General features: G+C 48.2%; 3 protein-coding genes across 6 annotated transcripts; 2 read left to right on the top strand and 1 right to left on the bottom strand.

The window, feature by feature from the left end:
* Nucleotides 1-4,023: 4,023 nt before the first annotated feature.
* On the top strand, nt 4,024-4,658 carry FVEG_05250 (hypothetical protein; the record flags this gene model as incomplete). The annotated part of the gene is made up of 3 exons (XM_018893384.1): nt 4,024-4,081; nt 4,302-4,430; nt 4,498-4,658. The coding sequence occupies 3 exons, from the start codon at nt 4,024-4,026 to the stop codon at nt 4,656-4,658; spliced, it is 348 nt and encodes a 115-aa protein (XP_018750229.1).
* A 752-nt stretch (nt 4,659-5,410) lies between these two features.
* FVEG_05249 (hypothetical protein) lies at nt 5,411-9,441 on the top strand. Of its 2 annotated transcripts, XM_018893382.1 has the most exons (3): nt 5,411-7,521; nt 7,704-7,763; nt 7,853-9,441. In XM_018893382.1, exons 1-3 carry the CDS (start codon nt 7,307-7,309, stop codon nt 8,361-8,363), a joined length of 786 nt encoding a protein of 261 aa, XP_018750227.1. In that variant the 5' UTR covers nt 5,411-7,306; the 3' UTR covers nt 8,364-9,441. The 2 variants fall into 2 exon arrangements, with proteins under 2 accessions (XP_018750227.1, XP_018750228.1); XM_018893383.1 differs by having other exon boundaries at nt 7,704-9,441.
* A 1,271-nt stretch (nt 9,442-10,712) lies between these two features.
* On the bottom strand, nt 10,713-16,320 carry FVEG_05248 (phospholipid-translocating ATPase). 3 transcript variants are annotated; one of them, XM_018893379.1, is made up of 4 exons: nt 16,226-16,320; nt 12,153-15,940; nt 11,430-12,097; nt 10,713-11,377 (listed from the first exon to the last, which is right to left on the bottom strand). In XM_018893379.1, the coding sequence occupies exons 2-4, from the start codon at nt 15,396-15,398 to the stop codon at nt 11,197-11,199; spliced, it is 4,095 nt and encodes a 1,364-aa protein (XP_018750224.1). In that variant the 5' UTR covers nt 15,399-15,940; nt 16,226-16,320; the 3' UTR covers nt 10,713-11,196. The 3 variants fall into 3 exon arrangements, with proteins under 3 accessions (XP_018750224.1, XP_018750225.1, XP_018750226.1); XM_018893380.1 differs by lacking the exon at nt 16,226-16,320 and having other exon boundaries at nt 12,153-16,030; XM_018893381.1 differs by lacking the exon at nt 16,226-16,320 and having other exon boundaries at nt 10,713-12,097; nt 12,153-16,030.
* Between the last annotated feature and the right edge of the window lie 30 nt (nt 16,321-16,350).

Below are 16,350 nucleotides of genomic sequence, written 5' to 3'. Positions count from 1 at the left end.
TCAGAAGAAATAAAGACAAGATGAATCTATCATCAGAACATAGGTTTTTTTCCATCATGCACCTCGACCTCGATGTCTTGGTTGTTGATTGTGATGGGAATGTCTCGTTTTTGTACTGACAGTAAGGTAAGGTAGCTTGAGGTACTATCACCAACCTGGTTCCAACCCGTAAAACTCTGTACAAGTGAAAGAGCACTCAATCACGGAGTCTGATTCGGCTTATGGCGGATCACTGGATATCAGTGGAAGGGGCTTTGACATTGTTATCTAGTAGCCCCATGTCTATACAGTTTTGTTCTACGATCAAGTCATCAAGCCCTTCATTAGTAAGGCCGTCCTGTTAAGATCAATGATCTTCCCTGGCCTGTTTGCCTTCACAGATTCTTAAGACCTCATCATCGGGACTCGGCATTTATGCTACCACAACGGAATCGCATAAGACTTACCAATGATTGCTGCTCCAGACACGAAGTCACTCAGCTGAGAGGAAAGAACATGAGACTTGGAGAGTAACAAGTGAGTCGTGGCGTGTTTGCGTCAAATGGAAGGCCATGTACAATCAGAAACCCAGCTATGACGGCCTCTTAATCTTCATTCACCGCCTCGTTAACAGTCACAGCTGTCATGGCTTCTCAAGGTCTCGGCTGATCCTGTCGCATCATGGCAGATGGTGCAATTGTGATCCACCCAGCTGTGGCAGTCTCTTTGACATTCGCACGATTGTGTGCTCTACAGGTCTCAATTTATTTCATCATGACTGGATTGTGAGGATTGTCTCTCGATCACTTAACCCTTGAATGGAAACACCGGATGAGAACCTGAAGCTCCCGATTTATGCTGCATTTGTCTTGAAAAGAGCGGCTCTCGTGGTTTATTAGTTCCCGTCTTGTACAATGTTCATTCGAGAAAGGAGGCTCAACTGACAAACCCGCAAACCGAAAGCTGAGTTGAATCCCTTCCCCAATATCGATAGCAAGCCAACCGGCGAGATATCAGCCTGACAAAGACCCATCGCTATTATCTCAGGTATCACTCATACTTTCTATATTCGAGGTGTGGTACACTCATAAGCTACTGCTTCGAGACTTAGCACAATTCACCGTCGACGAACCTCTCTGGTTGTGTGATATCATCACTCTCTGGCGTATTAAATGATGCCATGGTAAAATCCCTACTCTGTACAATGACCCTGTATTAGGTTTTGTCTTCGGGCCGCCGAAGCGTTGAACCTACATACGTATAGTGAGTGAGCCAGAGCATTGTGTGACATGGCGTGATGGGTTAATGTTGTCATAACATAGCGACTCATAGATTTACATCAGCCAAGTACCAACTCTCGCCATTTGATAACATGGGGGCTCATGCTTCGGTTGTGCACCATGGCACCGAAGTGACGATAGGTTGTGATCTACATTGAAGACTAGAATAAGGGTGCAGAGTTTCCCGCCCGCCCATTCCCGTCATCGATAAAGGTAAGATCAACGGTTAGGCTACCGCCCTAACAGCTTCACCCCCATCATGAATTTTACTTAGGAAGGGAGACATTGACAGGTAAGAAATAGGCAAGCAATGGAGTCCAGATACATGCGGATCGATAGGTAGTTGTAAGCTCGTCATACACAGAGTGTACTTGTTATGAGCGTGAGCTGCGTGGCTACTGGGGACAAAACCCTGACCACGGGGACAGTTAAACCATTACCTATTAATGAAAGCAGATAACCTTGGCACGCTGCGACACCAGAAGATCTTAGTGTGGCTGGACTGTCCGTATCAAACACAGGCAGGTCTCTAGTCAGCAAGAAGTGATATAAATCTCAATGCATCATCACTAACATCCATAGCATGATCACACGGTAACAAACCCTCTAGCCCAGCAACCGTTAGTATAGTAGGCCAAGATTAGCAGCATTTCGCTACACAGCGCAGATCACGCCTTGTGTTTGACCAAGAGCGGTCAATCGCGTACGATATTATTAAACTCGAATCCTCATATATACCTCAAACAAAACCTCAGATAATGTCGATAAAAGCCCGAGCCATGCAGAGTAGTATCACATCTAATGCTTGAACACTTACCCGATGCCTGGACTTACACAGCATTGCCTCGAGAGAGTACTGATAAGAGGCACTAAATTTGAGCTCTTCTCCAGTCGCTTTTGTCGGCGGCTCAGGGTGCATGACTGCGCTTTTAACACGAATGGTTATCTACTATGAATGGCCGTTGACTGAAGAGGTTTTTTTTTTTTTTTTTCCCCACGACTAACCTTCCGTACAGGCTGACTGGATCATCCCGTTTGCGCCGAAGCTATCCGACTGAGCTTGAACGGTTGAACCAGTGTGCGAGAACGACTGGCCCGTGTGTCCAAATAATGCGATCAAACCGTGACTGGGATCCTGGGTCTTTGATAAACCGCTCTGGATTGGGCGGCAATGAATCTGCCATAGTGAAGCAGCAGCTTGGTTGGAGAAACTCGTACAAATAAAGACACAGAAGAGGAAGAAAAGGATTACCTATGTCATTGCTTCGTGGTGTATCTATTGGCTTGGATACAGTTGCGAAGGGGGCTGCTAATAATTAAGCGAGTCCGCAAAACCGAAGCATCGTGGGCTGTTTGTTAGTGAGCCTCAAGTGGAGACTCTTGACCTTGAAGGTGAAAAAAGAGGCGGGTCCTTACATGAAATGCTCCATTGGATGCAAGGAAAGGAAAGCGAAAATACCTGCCTCAAAGGTGAGAAGCACCAAACAAATAAGCTAAGGTAATTGGCTTGCCATGGTACGCTTGAACCCTAGGTAGTGAACATAAAATACGACCCTGACCTATGGCCCCCATGCAAGGTTCCATGCTCTCATCGTTATCAGTGGCAGCTGTGGATGCATTATTTTGGCTGCAACATTCAAGCTGTGCCCAGATTTTGACTGGGCGTTACAATCAGAGCTCATAGAGATCTGGCACTGATGGGCCTCATTTTGACAGGATCGTTGCATCTGATCCTCCCTATCATGCAATTGTAGTCACAAGCCCCGGATTAGCGGGAGTTGTTGACAGGAGCTGGCCAACAGAATCAGTTCCTGGGCCAAGACGAAACGCACGATGTGAGGTCAATGGAGCCCGGACATGCTGGCATCCATGGATTGAAGTTCCCCACATCCCACGCGGCTTCTCAAGCCTAGATGCCCTGGTGCCTCTCTGGTTGTCGTGCACAGCGGTTAAAGATGCAGTGTGACAAAAAGCCCTTTAAGCATCGAAATACTCGATTGTATCCAATGCAACGAAGTAAGAGTTTCGAGGCCGAGTTCGCTGGAGCGAATAGTTAACTTGGGCTGCGTAATAATTCAATCAATTTTTAGTCTGATATAGCTCCATAAACTGATTCGGCTTAGTATCTCATCAACCCCCCAGATAGAGCTCTAGTTGCGGCGTCCATAGACTGGACCCCACAGACTAACTCCTCCATACCGGGGAAACAGCTTCATACAATTAGGCACTTCGCTAAACTGGTGAACCGTTCACTCAGAGAGCGGATCAGGACAGTACTGCTAATGGCCCGCGACCAGCCGATAGCGGATGGTCAAGGGACGAGGCAACGACAAGAGTCAAGCCCCTTGCGAGAGACCATGAAGAGGGGGAAGCTGATGAATTTGTAACCTCAGTGTCTGTCCATCACGGCGGGGCTCTAGGCTCGGTCGTTGCAGACAATGTTTGGAGAATGCAGCATAGCATGACAATTTTGCCTCATCGACTTGAGGCTACCTATATGCGCTTGCTTCAATGCGTGATCACGTAGCGTATGATAGAGCGAATCGACAAGATCGACACGGGCTTCGTGAACTTCCATTCAGGTAGTCCTCCTATAAGTGAGTTTGTATTTGGGTAGTGGAGTCCTTGGCTTAGTTAGACATGACAGAAGCTTGGAGCGGTGGACTAACTTAGTGCGAATCTAACGATGGTGCTACTATCCAGTAATCGTCAGACACCTTGAAGGCTCCGAGTAGATACGACCACATGGGTTGGAATACTCATCATGGCAGCCATGGGCACAACGAACTACGTAATCTCCACTTGTGTCAAATATTCGCCAGGTTAGCCATGCGAGGACCATACTGTAGATCGACGACTGCCACACAATCACACATGTTTCCCTCTGGGAGCACCACATGGGTTGTCTGATAGGCAGTCTAGGCAGTTTGATCAATAGGTACTTTCTGCCTCTTTCTCGGGGGCTTTTCTCACGCGTGCATCGCTCATTGGATGTTAGGGATGCACATCATCAGGGCAGCTATGTACGGAGTACCAGTATAGAACTCACGCCCCTCCTTGGCTTAGCGGCCTTCTTCCCGCACATACAAGATGTGCCGGCCCGCGAAGCTCTCGGGAGAATCACTTGGGAAGAACGTCATTTAGGGTGGGCGCCAGGAAACTGGATTAGCGGTATGTCAGGAACCAGGCTGACTTCTGTTGCGTAATTGATGGAGCGTTACGATGCAATTGCACCCAGAGTCCGACAAGACACATACCGAGAAGGCGAAACGTGCCTCGTACGGTGGACAGGAGCTACTAAGTTCCGTATTTTGGGAGCTACCTATTGTGGGCTTCAGGTTGTGGCTGGTGCCTGAAGCTACGGTACAGATAGCCCAGCAACAATTCATGGGTGGATAGTCCCCTACTTGGCCCTTCATTGGGACTCCAATATTGGATGACAGAAATATTTTGACGGCTTTAGAACATGTTTACCTTCATTTATATATTATCTCATCTCTGCCGCCTGCTTATGTCTTTTCTGTCCCTCACTCCAGGGTATCATTCTGTTCGGTACTTATTAGGTAGGATATGGACGGTGACCTGAAAGTTTAGATAAGTACCTACTAACCCAGATACCTTCCTGGTAGCTACCTTAGGTAGTACGGATAGGTAAGGTACCTACCTATCTTCAGGGGTCAACCATCCTGGGCCAGTTTCCTCAGTTCAACTCGCTCAGGCAAGAAAGTCTAGGTAAGTACTTGCCTCAGTTAGACTCGATCCTGACTTGGTCACCTCGTAATGATTTTTTTCAAGACGCTTTGCCTTTTTGTGAGGTTTGTACTATCGTTACGGAGTACCGATTGTGCCATCGTCAGCTGGCCCGCATCCTGGCAGCCGAGACACAATGACAATCAAAGCGGGCTATGAATTGCTCTCAACTTTGCGCGAGCGATTCCACTTTTTGAACCCTTGAAAAAAGACCGTTTGGAAGGATGCCAATGCCAATGGAAGATAACGAGTACTTCTCTAACGCAGACGCCCCCCGCCCGCTTAAAGATACCTTACTCCGTGAGGTAACTCCACCAGCCGGCTTCACTTTCACCCAGAAGTGTTCGAACAGATAGACGCGTGCCTGGCATTCGCCCATCCGCGATTCAACATAAGGACAAGCAGAGCCTTCCTTATTGAGGTGCGGCATGGCTTTCTGTGGTGATGACGAGATATGGCTGATTGATTCTGTCAAGAAGGTCATCATGTGCCGTTCTTGCGCTAGATGCGCTACAATGACCTATTCTGTTGCTCTATTGCCAATGCACATTGACAAGTCCCTGGTTCGCAGCTGATAATGCAACCCTATTGCCGTTCCCCCATCATCGCTGGAGGTTGTTTATCTACCTAGGTACCTAACAACTACATACCTACAGAGGTACCTAAGCAAAGCGACCACATACAAGAGAGCCCTCTTCCCCAGAGATAGCTGAGCTGGCAACCCCAACATCCTTTGTTGAATCTGAGCCTTCCACTTTCATCCATAATCTCACCAACCTACCTGTGAGACGGCTGGTCAGCATCCATCATTCAGTCTACAGACAATACTAAGCGTTCATTCCCTCCTCCCTCATTAATCGTTGTTTCCGGGCATAATATCACGTTTGCTGAAAGTGTGACGACGTCTGCAGACATCATATCAGTCCGCCTGAGACAGACGGTACATCCTCCGGCCTTTTTACTAAACACTCACGCATTGCGTCTGTCTCGCGACTTACGCATACGTCTCTATATCTAGGGATTGCTTAGTAGTTCCTATATCGTGCCTTATTATCCCAGCTGTCGCGCAATCCGATAGTCGCAGCTTTCCGGGTCGATTGCGGCAGGTTATTGGCTGACTTATTGCGGGCGTTGCATCTCCGCTTTCGGCTCCTCGCTCACTCATACATTCAATCAATCACGACAACCAAGGCCCGAGTCACCAGGTGTCTCCAACTCCGTCCTATTTATTAGCATCGTGTGCCCCGACCTCGCCCACCTGAAAGAAACCAACATCCCGTCTGTTCCATTGAGACCACAAGCTGTCTCTCGGATTCATCGATCAAGCTTCGCAACGAACAAACTCAGCAATAAACGCTATTAATAAAGCGGCTCTTTCTCAAACTGCCCATCAACTACTGGCTATTAATCCGGCTAAAATTGGCTTACATGACACTTACACGCCCTAGTTCCTGTTGTTTGGCTTTACGAATCGACATCCGATTTATACATACCGCCTTCTTCCGTGACCGAACAAATTACAGCACGGTATCTACCCCACGCGGCGGATCTTTCGTCAACATTCCGGTTCCTAGGCGGTAACGAATTATTGAGTCAAACTCTCATCCGTGGATTTTCACCAGGAGGAAATTTTCGTCTCATCGAGATCTAAACTGCCCAGACTTTCCCAACTTGATCTCGAACAGAAAAGAAAACCGATATTGAGCCATTCGTCTTTCACCTACCGGACATTCTTTTCATTGAGGAAATTCTGCCCTACTTCGAGTCAGTTGGTCTCAGCTTGTTCAACCATTGTTCGTCTCCATCTACAACACTACTAGGCACTCGGGGAATTTATCGCCCTGTCGTCCTTGCACACGCCCATGCGCGTTTTCGACCACAATTTGCCACTTTGTTGCACCCTGCTATCACACAATTCTGGAATTTCTCCAGACGCGGTCAAGCTCAAAGGAAAATTTTGCAACCTTTTCCCTTTTTCTACCCCTTGTTGATCGAATCAAGGAGTAGGTTAAGGGGATCTTTGGAGCCTAGTGCCTCGATAAGACCCCCGCAGTCGAACCACACTGAAGGGGCGTTTCTCAACCTGACCGCAGCAGCCCCAACTGCCCTAAATATCTACACTCTCCACTGATTTACAGTGGTACCGAGTACAGACGGTGAAGGCTATACTGGTGCTATACTCATATCATATCACCTGGCCCCCCCATCTCTCAGGATCCTTTTGAGGATTGTTTTTTTTCTCTTAGCCAAGTTCTCCATCCTTATCCCTTCATATTTTGTTTGTTCAATTACACGCGATGCATCACAGCCGGAAAAAGTCGGGCCACGGTCTGCCCAATTCATCTGCGACCGATGTCCGAAAAGCAGTCACCGCAACCGATCCTGCGAAGTACAAGAGGCCCGTCATGACACGAAGGCACACACCACAAAAGCTCGGTCGCAGTCAGCGTGAACGTGAACGGGAATGGACAGAGTCTTGGGAAGATGAAAGGGAGAGTTTCCCACAATTTTGGTAGGTCTTTATGTTACCCCATAGTATTTCTAAATGCTTTCCATGAGCATCATGAGGCTTCTTTGCTTCTGGCCCAATGCAGTGCTGTCATGTCCAGAAATTATACAACAAACGACCATTTCAACCATGGCGCCTCATCAATTCATATAGATGAGTAAGAGTTTTGCTGACATGGTTGTTAGTATGACGTGCGAAAAGCAGTTCATCCCTCATGACGACATGTTTCTTTACTGCTCCGACAAGTAAGTTCTATTTCCATGAGTGGTGGGCCTTGCCCTTCCTGCCTGGTTGAACCGCTCTGGTCCAGAACGGTGCTAATGATACACTGCAGCTGTCGCAGAGTTGATCAGACAGCATCGTCACAGCCCACCTCTTCGGTCCGTCATTACGCGTCCTCAAACTATCCTTTCCATTCTGCGGGAAACTCGGAGCCCAAAGACATCATCCCTCGAGCATCTCCTTCACGGCCCAGCTCCATGATTTCGAGTTCTCCACCAGCCACTCCGGGAACCGGAGCACCGAACTTCCAACACACTTCGGCCATTTCGGCTCTCCGTTCTCTCAATGTCCGCCCCCCAAGCCCTCCGTCGCCTACAGGCAGCTCCAACAACCTGTGGCCTTTTAGCCGCAGTGCAGCAACCAGCCCATATAGCTCGTACAGCCGTCCTTCGGCCCCATATCTGTCATCGACATATGACGGGGGTTACTACGGCGCTGGAGGTAGTGGATACAACTACGAGGCAACATCAGGCGGCATGGATCGGCCACTCCCTTCTCGCCATCCCAGCACCTACTCTCGGCCCAGAAGCATTGAACTGGTGACACCCATGGTCAGTAGATGACTGGCGCGCTCCGCTCTCTAGCCATGGGCGCCTACTACCCAACAAAAGTCTGTACAAACTTCAGTACATTGCGGAACTCGAGAACAGCTCGGAAGGGCTAGTAGCACAGAGTGTTCTGCTGGATGGGCGGTGTCTCACTTCACGGCCGGAGCTTCGGTCATGAACCCCGGCGAGTTTGGCCTATCCAAACAGGACCGCAAAAGTCTAATTTTGCGGGGTTTGCATCAAGCTCACAGGGGTATTCAGCGCCCTTGCAACAGGGGCTAAAAGTTGAGCAAGCTGGACCTTCAGAAGACAAGGTCCAGGCCCTCATTTCGTACTCGGTACCGAATAGAGTACAGCACGCAGTACGGGGGTCGGTATATTGTCGAGATTCATTGTTTCTTTTTCACATTGCATATTCGGGGACGGTATGGCTACCGACCGTCTTCCTGGCGCTCAAAAGTTTCTCTCTTTCGCATCTCCAGCATTTATCAATCTCAGAATGGGATGGATTTTACCATGTTAGTTTTCCATTTTGATATCCTCCATATAATCTTTGCTGTTGGACCCTCTTTGGGATTGTTGGTTATTTTGCACACTCGAAAAGTTGTTGCCTCATCGATCTGTTGTGGACACACTTCTCCGCAGACAGATAACTCATCAGTCCCAATTTGAAGCAGAGTATGGGTTGAGGGCCCCGGTTTCTGCGACAAGTTAGGTGTAAGACAACGGCTGCTTGGGCTAAGCTGGGGTTCTGGCGTTTCTTCTTATCTGTATATTGATTTCAATTACCATGAGGGTGAGTTCACGCTCTGGCACGGCAAAGCAAAGTAAACAAGGCACGAGACGAGATTACACGGCATCCCTACGAAATTATTAGCATGAGCAACGGCATTTGGGAAGCGGGTACGGCGTACCTGAGCAATTGTATAAGTTGAACATTTTCTATTCTTGGCAGGCTTTCTTGTGGACTCAGCGAGGGATCTTTGAGCATAAACATACAAGCATGTCTGATCATGTCTGTCTATATGTACCTGGTCAGCAACGGAGGCTCAACAGCCGCGTGGTTTCCATTTTCTTCTTCTTCTTCTTCTTCTTCTACTAGCATCCATATACACATACATTTAATATAGAACAACGAATAAATCTAATGACACAATGAGGCACCGTTACTTCACTCATTGTTTACCTGTTGCTTCATGACCTTGACCTTGATATCTCCTGTAACTAGATTAGTCTGGGCGACCCCTCAAACCATGAAAAGTCTCGTCCAGTTCCCCCTGTCTTTCTCCACGCTTTGATCCCCGGATTTTCATTCTCCACCCCACGCCGTGTCAACACTAATGCCAATGCAATCAGCCGGCCTCAGCCCCGACGATGGAATTTGTCAAGCTTCTGTGTAACATGGAACAGTTCTTGTGATATATGGCGCGGGCGCGGGTGTAGAACGTGCGTCATGCGCTCCAAAACCCGAGGTCTCGCGAACATTTGCCGACATGATCGTTCTCAGGCTTGGGTGTGCAGCAGATTGAGGAGAGCTGAAGGCGAGAAAGCAAGACGAATCACAATGCGTAATCGCAGAATGTTCAGACAGCATGCTGTAAGCTATGCCTGGCTGATGATACGAGATCTCACCGAGAGTATCAAGAGCACCTTTTGTTCACGCAATCAACTGAGCGCCTTGGTGACGCTCATCTCTACATAGTATCTGCTAGAAAACTACTCCCATACCAGCAGCTTCCCCGTGGCTTATTCCAAGTTTCATCTACTGCAGCCTGGTGCATCCAAAGTCGCTTCCGATTTCGTCATCCTCATTGGCCTCAAACACTCAAACTAGTCGATCACTCTACCATCCTTATGGGATCTTTTTGACAGCGCATCAAGGCCAGGTACGTGACACCTCATATGCAGATCACTGTCAAAGGACAGTCGTGTCTCAGATCTTATTGCACTATTTGTGATATGGTCTGCATCTGCCACCTGTTCAAGGTGCATCACACTTGAATGTGACTTAACTACTATGTACCTTGGGCAACTTCAGCCGGCCGAATGTGAATTGTGTACACCTCTGTATGAGAAAAGGCGAACAATAAATGTTGATATATACCCTCTGTGGATCAAGGGGTCTGATCATCATTGCTGATTCAACAAGGACGCCTGGTCATATGCACATGTGTATGTAGCTACAATAGACGCCGATGTGTCATGCTCCCAGACACATGGTTCCATAAATAACATAATCATTCATATGTATTTGCTGTGAAATGAGTGGTACACATGTGAAGTGCTCGTTACGAAGTACACTTTGACCCTACATGTTGAGAATGTTAGTCTCACAAAGTCGAGGCGATGGACTCGTAGTCAAAGTTGGAGATATGTTTTTGCATATTAATAACTTTCGCAGTTGAAAGATGGTGTGGCTGGTTACGGTGACGAAGTGTGACTAAAACATACATCTCTAGCCTCCACGAAAGAGGCAACGCAATAAATAGTACCTCTCATGTTTAACGCATAATTTAACATACCAGTCTCCTTTCGTAAAGCCTAGATCTCCTCTCGGATCCTCGTTCCCGCTTGTTTGAAAGGTGTTCAGGCACTTCTCCGAGATGTCCAAACGCAGATATGCATCATGCGAATTTCTATTCATCGAGCCAACGACGCGCAGCTCTCAGCATCGATAATTGGATAGTACAAGAAAAATTGACTGAGCAGAACGACCACCCGGTGCTTCGAAATAAATGGCAATCCAACTCCTGAGTAAACCCTCCAATATTTTGTATTCGTCACGCAAACCACACAGGTATTCTCAAAAGACCTGCTCACAATCCATCTCCCCTTCTGCCCCCGCCGGTTACCTGCCCGCTGGCCTTGAGCTGGCCATCTCACCATATCGTCCACGATGCTTCGTGGTATCGTATGCTTGCAGCACACGTGTTTGACTCTCATCCGCTTGCGAGAAGGCATATCCGCGTTGTTTACGCATGCGTTGCACTTGCCGCACTTTCCGAATTGCTTTCTGAAACTGCTCCATTCTGAAATACGTTAGTCTTGGGAGTTCCATGGCGTGGCGAGGAATCAACTAACCTGGGCCGATAGTCCTGAATATTGTACTTCTGGATTTCCTGGATGTGATGGTATGTTTGTGGTCGGTACATACGTTTCGCATACTTCCAGACAAAGTCACGCAAGAGGCACATGATGGCGAGGCAGACCGTTTGAAGCCAAAACACAGGGCTTTCGTAGATCCTTGGTATGGTACCGAAGTACTCCATGGACACGCCTGCCATAGGCGCTACGATACCATAGACGGCAGTAAGCACGTACCAAATGGCCATGCTTCCAGGTATGGCGAGGACATGGTACTTAGTCCAGTTGTTGGTGACTAGAGCAGCCTTACCTAGGACGGTGAGGAGGGTGGCACCGTAGAGCGCCGTACCCCACACCCAATGACCAGCAATCTTGCCATCTCCTTGGATAAGGTCACCATACCAGAAGAGCTGCGCCCAAATGTACAACACAATGGAATGGTAGATAGCGTTGCCTATCCACTGTGTGAAAACTTTAAATCGGAAGAAATAGTTCTGTTGGCCCATCATGTAAAGCTGGGGGTATCGATCCAGCAGGCGAGCCGAGATGAACTGATCCAGAATACCGAGCGCCAGAGGGGGCAGAACGGTGTAAAAAACGTTGTAGAAAGATAGTGTCCATGACTCATAGATAACCTGACCAGAGAATACGTTTTGGAATGTGTACTGCCGCCAGTATTAGCCATGGTTACACACACTCGGGGTTTCGTGCCATACTTACCCAGAATTGGGTCATATATAACGCGATGTTCTTATAGAATGAGAACAAAATCGTCTTCGTGACACGCTGATAACTCCATGCACCATGAACCAACAATAACTTTCGGAGAAAGCGGAATTGAGCGATAGCAACATCCGCACTTCGTGCGGCCTGAAGACCTTCCTCACCACTGATACCAATGCCAATATGTGCAGCCTGAATCATGGAGACGTCATTTGCTCCGTCGCCAATAGCAAGAAGAATGGACTCCTTTTGATACTTCTTGACCAACTTCACAACAAGGGCCTTTTGAAGAGGAGACACGCGGCAGCAAATGACAGCCTTGCACATAATGGCTAAGTCAAGGAACAGTTTTTCCAAATCCTTTTCGAGAGCGAATGTCAAAGATTTTCCATCGATGATCAAAGCTAATGTTTCTGTTTCGATTGTGCCATCTCCCTGCGTCCTGATGGCATCCATCTTCTTTTGGATGTTGTCTCGTGTAGCAGCTGCCGTTTCCTCGTTGACGATCAGAAGCATCATATCTTCGCTGAGCAGCTTGCAACTCATCCCGATGTTAATGGCGGTTTCTTGGCGATCTCCAGTCAAAACCCAGACTTTAATATTGGCCTGTTGTAAGGTGTGAATTGTCTCTGGGACGCCATCCTGAAGGCGATCCTCGATGGCAGTTGCGCCGAGCAAAAAGAAGTCTTTCTCGATAATTTCCGAAGCCTTGTCCACCTCTTCAGCACGGTTGCCGCCAACAGTCATCTGGGCCGTATCGTAAATCTTGTACCATTCCTGGAACTCATTCTCTGGGATTTCTCGCATAGCCAAACATAGCGTTCGCAAACCTTCAGAGGCGTACTCCTCAAGATGTCGGAGCGTAACCTCCACATGCGGGTTCTGATCATTGAGTCGTTCGAGAATAACGGTATCGGCCCCCTTACAATAGCATCTAATCTTCCCATCCGGGCATCGGTAAATAGTTGACATTCGTTTTCGAGTTGAGTTAAATTCGCAAACAGCAAGAAGTTCATATTCAAGTTCGCGGCCGTTGGCATCGATGATGACCGACTTTGGCTTTCGGGCAGTGAACTTGAACCCGAGATCCAGGGCACCGGCGACCAAAGCGCCTTCATCAGGAGAAGCAGCTTGGTACTTGATACCTCCTTTCTCATCCATCTCCGGGATGACAGTATGGCAAGTTGCGAGCAATGACAAGAAGTGATCGATGGCAGGGGCAGTCTCGTGTCCGTTGGCGAGATTAGATTTGAGCGCCTTGTAATCGAAAAGGCCGACTTCAACACCGTCAACCATAGTTGGGCGACGATCCTCAGGTACATCTTCTGAGTATTGAATTCCGGCAATTGAACATTGTTTGAACTCCATCTGATTACAGGTGAGGGTTCCAGTCTTGTCTGAGAATACGTATTCAACCATGCCAAGTTCCTCGACCAAGCTTGACGTTCGGCAAGTAGCAGGTGTATCGTTTTTATCGTAGTACATGTCGAGATCATCGTTGATTAGGATTCCGTGCCAATATTTCACCAGCTCCACGGTAACGAAGAGAGAAATGGGAACCAGTGCCGAAAACAGAACCCAGTATGTAACCATGTCCTTGAGAAATGTTTGAGTGATTTGTCCAGCAGTGTTGGTAGGATCCAGGAAGAGATAAGAGAGAGCATCACCTTCGACCTTTCGCTGGATCAAATCTCCAACAGTACACACAATACTCAGAACCAGTAAGATACCTACTAGTAAGAGGACAAGCATGTTGAGTTTCCTCTCAACCTTGGTGCGCTTAATAGGAGCAGCAGTAGCATTTCGCATGAGTTTCGTTTCGTGGCCAGTAAACACTACAACACCGTGAACCCAAGGCGTGTTTCGTAAAGTAGCACCTCTGAGAAGGAGTTGCTCTGGATTGAGAGCAAATTCCTTTTCTCCACCTCCAGTCTGCATTGTCAAAGTTGCCTCATATGTGTAAAGACTACTATTTGGCTGTTCCGACTTGATACGTCCCCCCAGCCTGCTAAGCTCATTGGGTGAAACCATTGAGGAAGTTTCTGGCAGCCCTTGTTTGATCTTGAGGTTTGTTTCGCCATCAAGGTTTGCTGTTTCGATATAACAGAGACCTTCGGGCTCAGAACTAGCCAAAAGAACTAGATCCGAAGGGAAAGGCTCTTCCGATTCCACTCGTATTATGTCTCCGACGGCCACATTGATCCACTTCGTTTCCTGGAAAGTTGAGCCTCGTAGGACCCGCGCTTTGGAAGTATTAAGAGCATTATCGGCTTGCTTTCTGCGGTAGTCCTCAACCAATTCCTTGACAGCAGATATAATAAGCACCACTATGAGAGGTGCAATAGTTGTGTAGGGGTTCGTTGGTGACAAATTGGGGATCTGCTGAAGCGCGGCAGTAAACAAGAAGAAGATGTTGGCAAACTTTGAGAATTGTTCGTACAGAAATTTCGGGAGAAAGGTTGCGACGTTGTATTTCGCAGTCGAGATATGGTTATCGACATACTTGTTGGCGGCATTGGCTGGCGGATTATTGAGGTATATGAGTCGAGGACCAAGGGTTGATGGATCCGGCTTCGATCGGCCAAATCCAAACTTGAAGTTGCCCATATCAAACCTGCCCTTCTGAGCCTGCTGCGTTGGCTGATGAGAGTTCCCTCCAACGGAATCGCCTCGTTCATGGCCGGGTTCTGTCAGAGGCAGATCCATCTCTGAATATCCTTGACCAAGGCCTAACCTATTCTTGACTTTACCAATAAAACCTCCACCTAGACCCAAGACGCTGTTTCGATTCCGCGCATTGTTCCTACCAAGGCCCGGGGTAGTCTCGTCAACTCTTGCCCCTCCATCTTGATGATAGTACGAGTCGCCTTCGACGGGATAATCATCGAAATCATCAGCGTATCGTTGGTAATTGCCGAGTTCGGAAGTTTGGCTATACTGTCTCGTAAGGTAGGGAGTTGAACCTGGACCAGATCTGGGCGGTACACCTAACCCGCCGGCAGGTTGTGCGGTCGAAGCATGATTCGCGTCTCGAGCCCCGACGAAGTCGTCATAGGACACAGAGGTACGACCTGGCGGGGGGTCTTGGTTTTGTTCGTGAAAGCGCATCAGGTCATCATCGTTGAGATTGGAGCGCTGTCCGCCATTGTAAACAGGTTGGTCATTGTCGAGGTCAAGTAACAGATCGTCGCGATTATTCGACTGTCCCGTATCGAAACCTCCTCCAGGCGGTCGCCCAGCCATAGCGGCGGACAGTTGAAGGCTGGACTATCGACTAGCAAAGGCGGCTGCCAGCATGCGGATTTAATGAAATAACGTTGCGCGATGGAAGGTTCGATCGAGCAAGCAAAAACTCGGTTATTTGATGTCGATACGATGCGATGAGGTCGAGCGACGTGGGAGGGTGCCAAGCGACAAGCTGACAGCCAAGGCAACGGGGGATGAAGACGGTGTCGTGTCGTCAAATCGTTAACTCCAATCGAATAGTCAAGTGGTCAGGTAAAGTAATCACTGTAAGCTTGCCCCGTCCTCCGTAGGATAAGTGTCTGTGAATCCAGTCCTTCTATGGCTGGGGTTCGGTTGAGTGCCGTGGTGACCGGATTGCACATACACAGCCTCCTTTTACCATGCGCAAGCTTTCTATTAGACGACTCGATTGGAGACCGTGCGGCGGGACGTTGGACGAGGCTCAAAAGACTGGGCTGTGGCCAGCTTTCAGTCTTTGATTGGCTAAATCGACTCCTGTCAAAGGTCTTTGAAGTGTTTGGACACTCTGCCTGCCTTAGCTAAAGCCGATGCGTCGAGTCAATAAAAGTCAATGGATCTTCCCTCTTTTGTCTTTTAAAGGTATGTAGTGATTAGGGAAGGTGTTAGGTAGAGACCAGAGGAAAAGAAAGATTTTGAAATATGACAAAGCGGGTTACTGTCGAGAGCTCCAACTTGGGCTGGTGCTGTCAGATCCAGCTAGAGTTAGTGGATGTTCACAGTGCCAAAGAAATGACACTCAGGGGAACGTCTCGCATAGAAGAGCCCTGCCAGTATGATAAAAAAAGATCAGCAACTCTCCATACCTAGGTAGTAATTCGGCTCGCTAGCGATTCAACGTTTAAAGGATGTTTGTTCTGTCCACAGACAGCTACTTCTCGCATTCTGTCTTTGGCGCGGAAGGGTCCTTCGGCTAGCAAACGTCTCTTCG

Source organism: Fusarium verticillioides, chromosome 3 (genome assembly GCF_000149555.1).
Source record: "Fusarium verticillioides 7600 chromosome 3, whole genome shotgun sequence".
In the NCBI taxonomy this organism is placed as follows: domain Eukaryota; kingdom Fungi; phylum Ascomycota; class Sordariomycetes; order Hypocreales; family Nectriaceae; genus Fusarium; species Fusarium verticillioides.
Note: the sequence above shows the minus strand (reverse complement) of the source record. Positions and strands in the feature narration are given on the sequence as shown.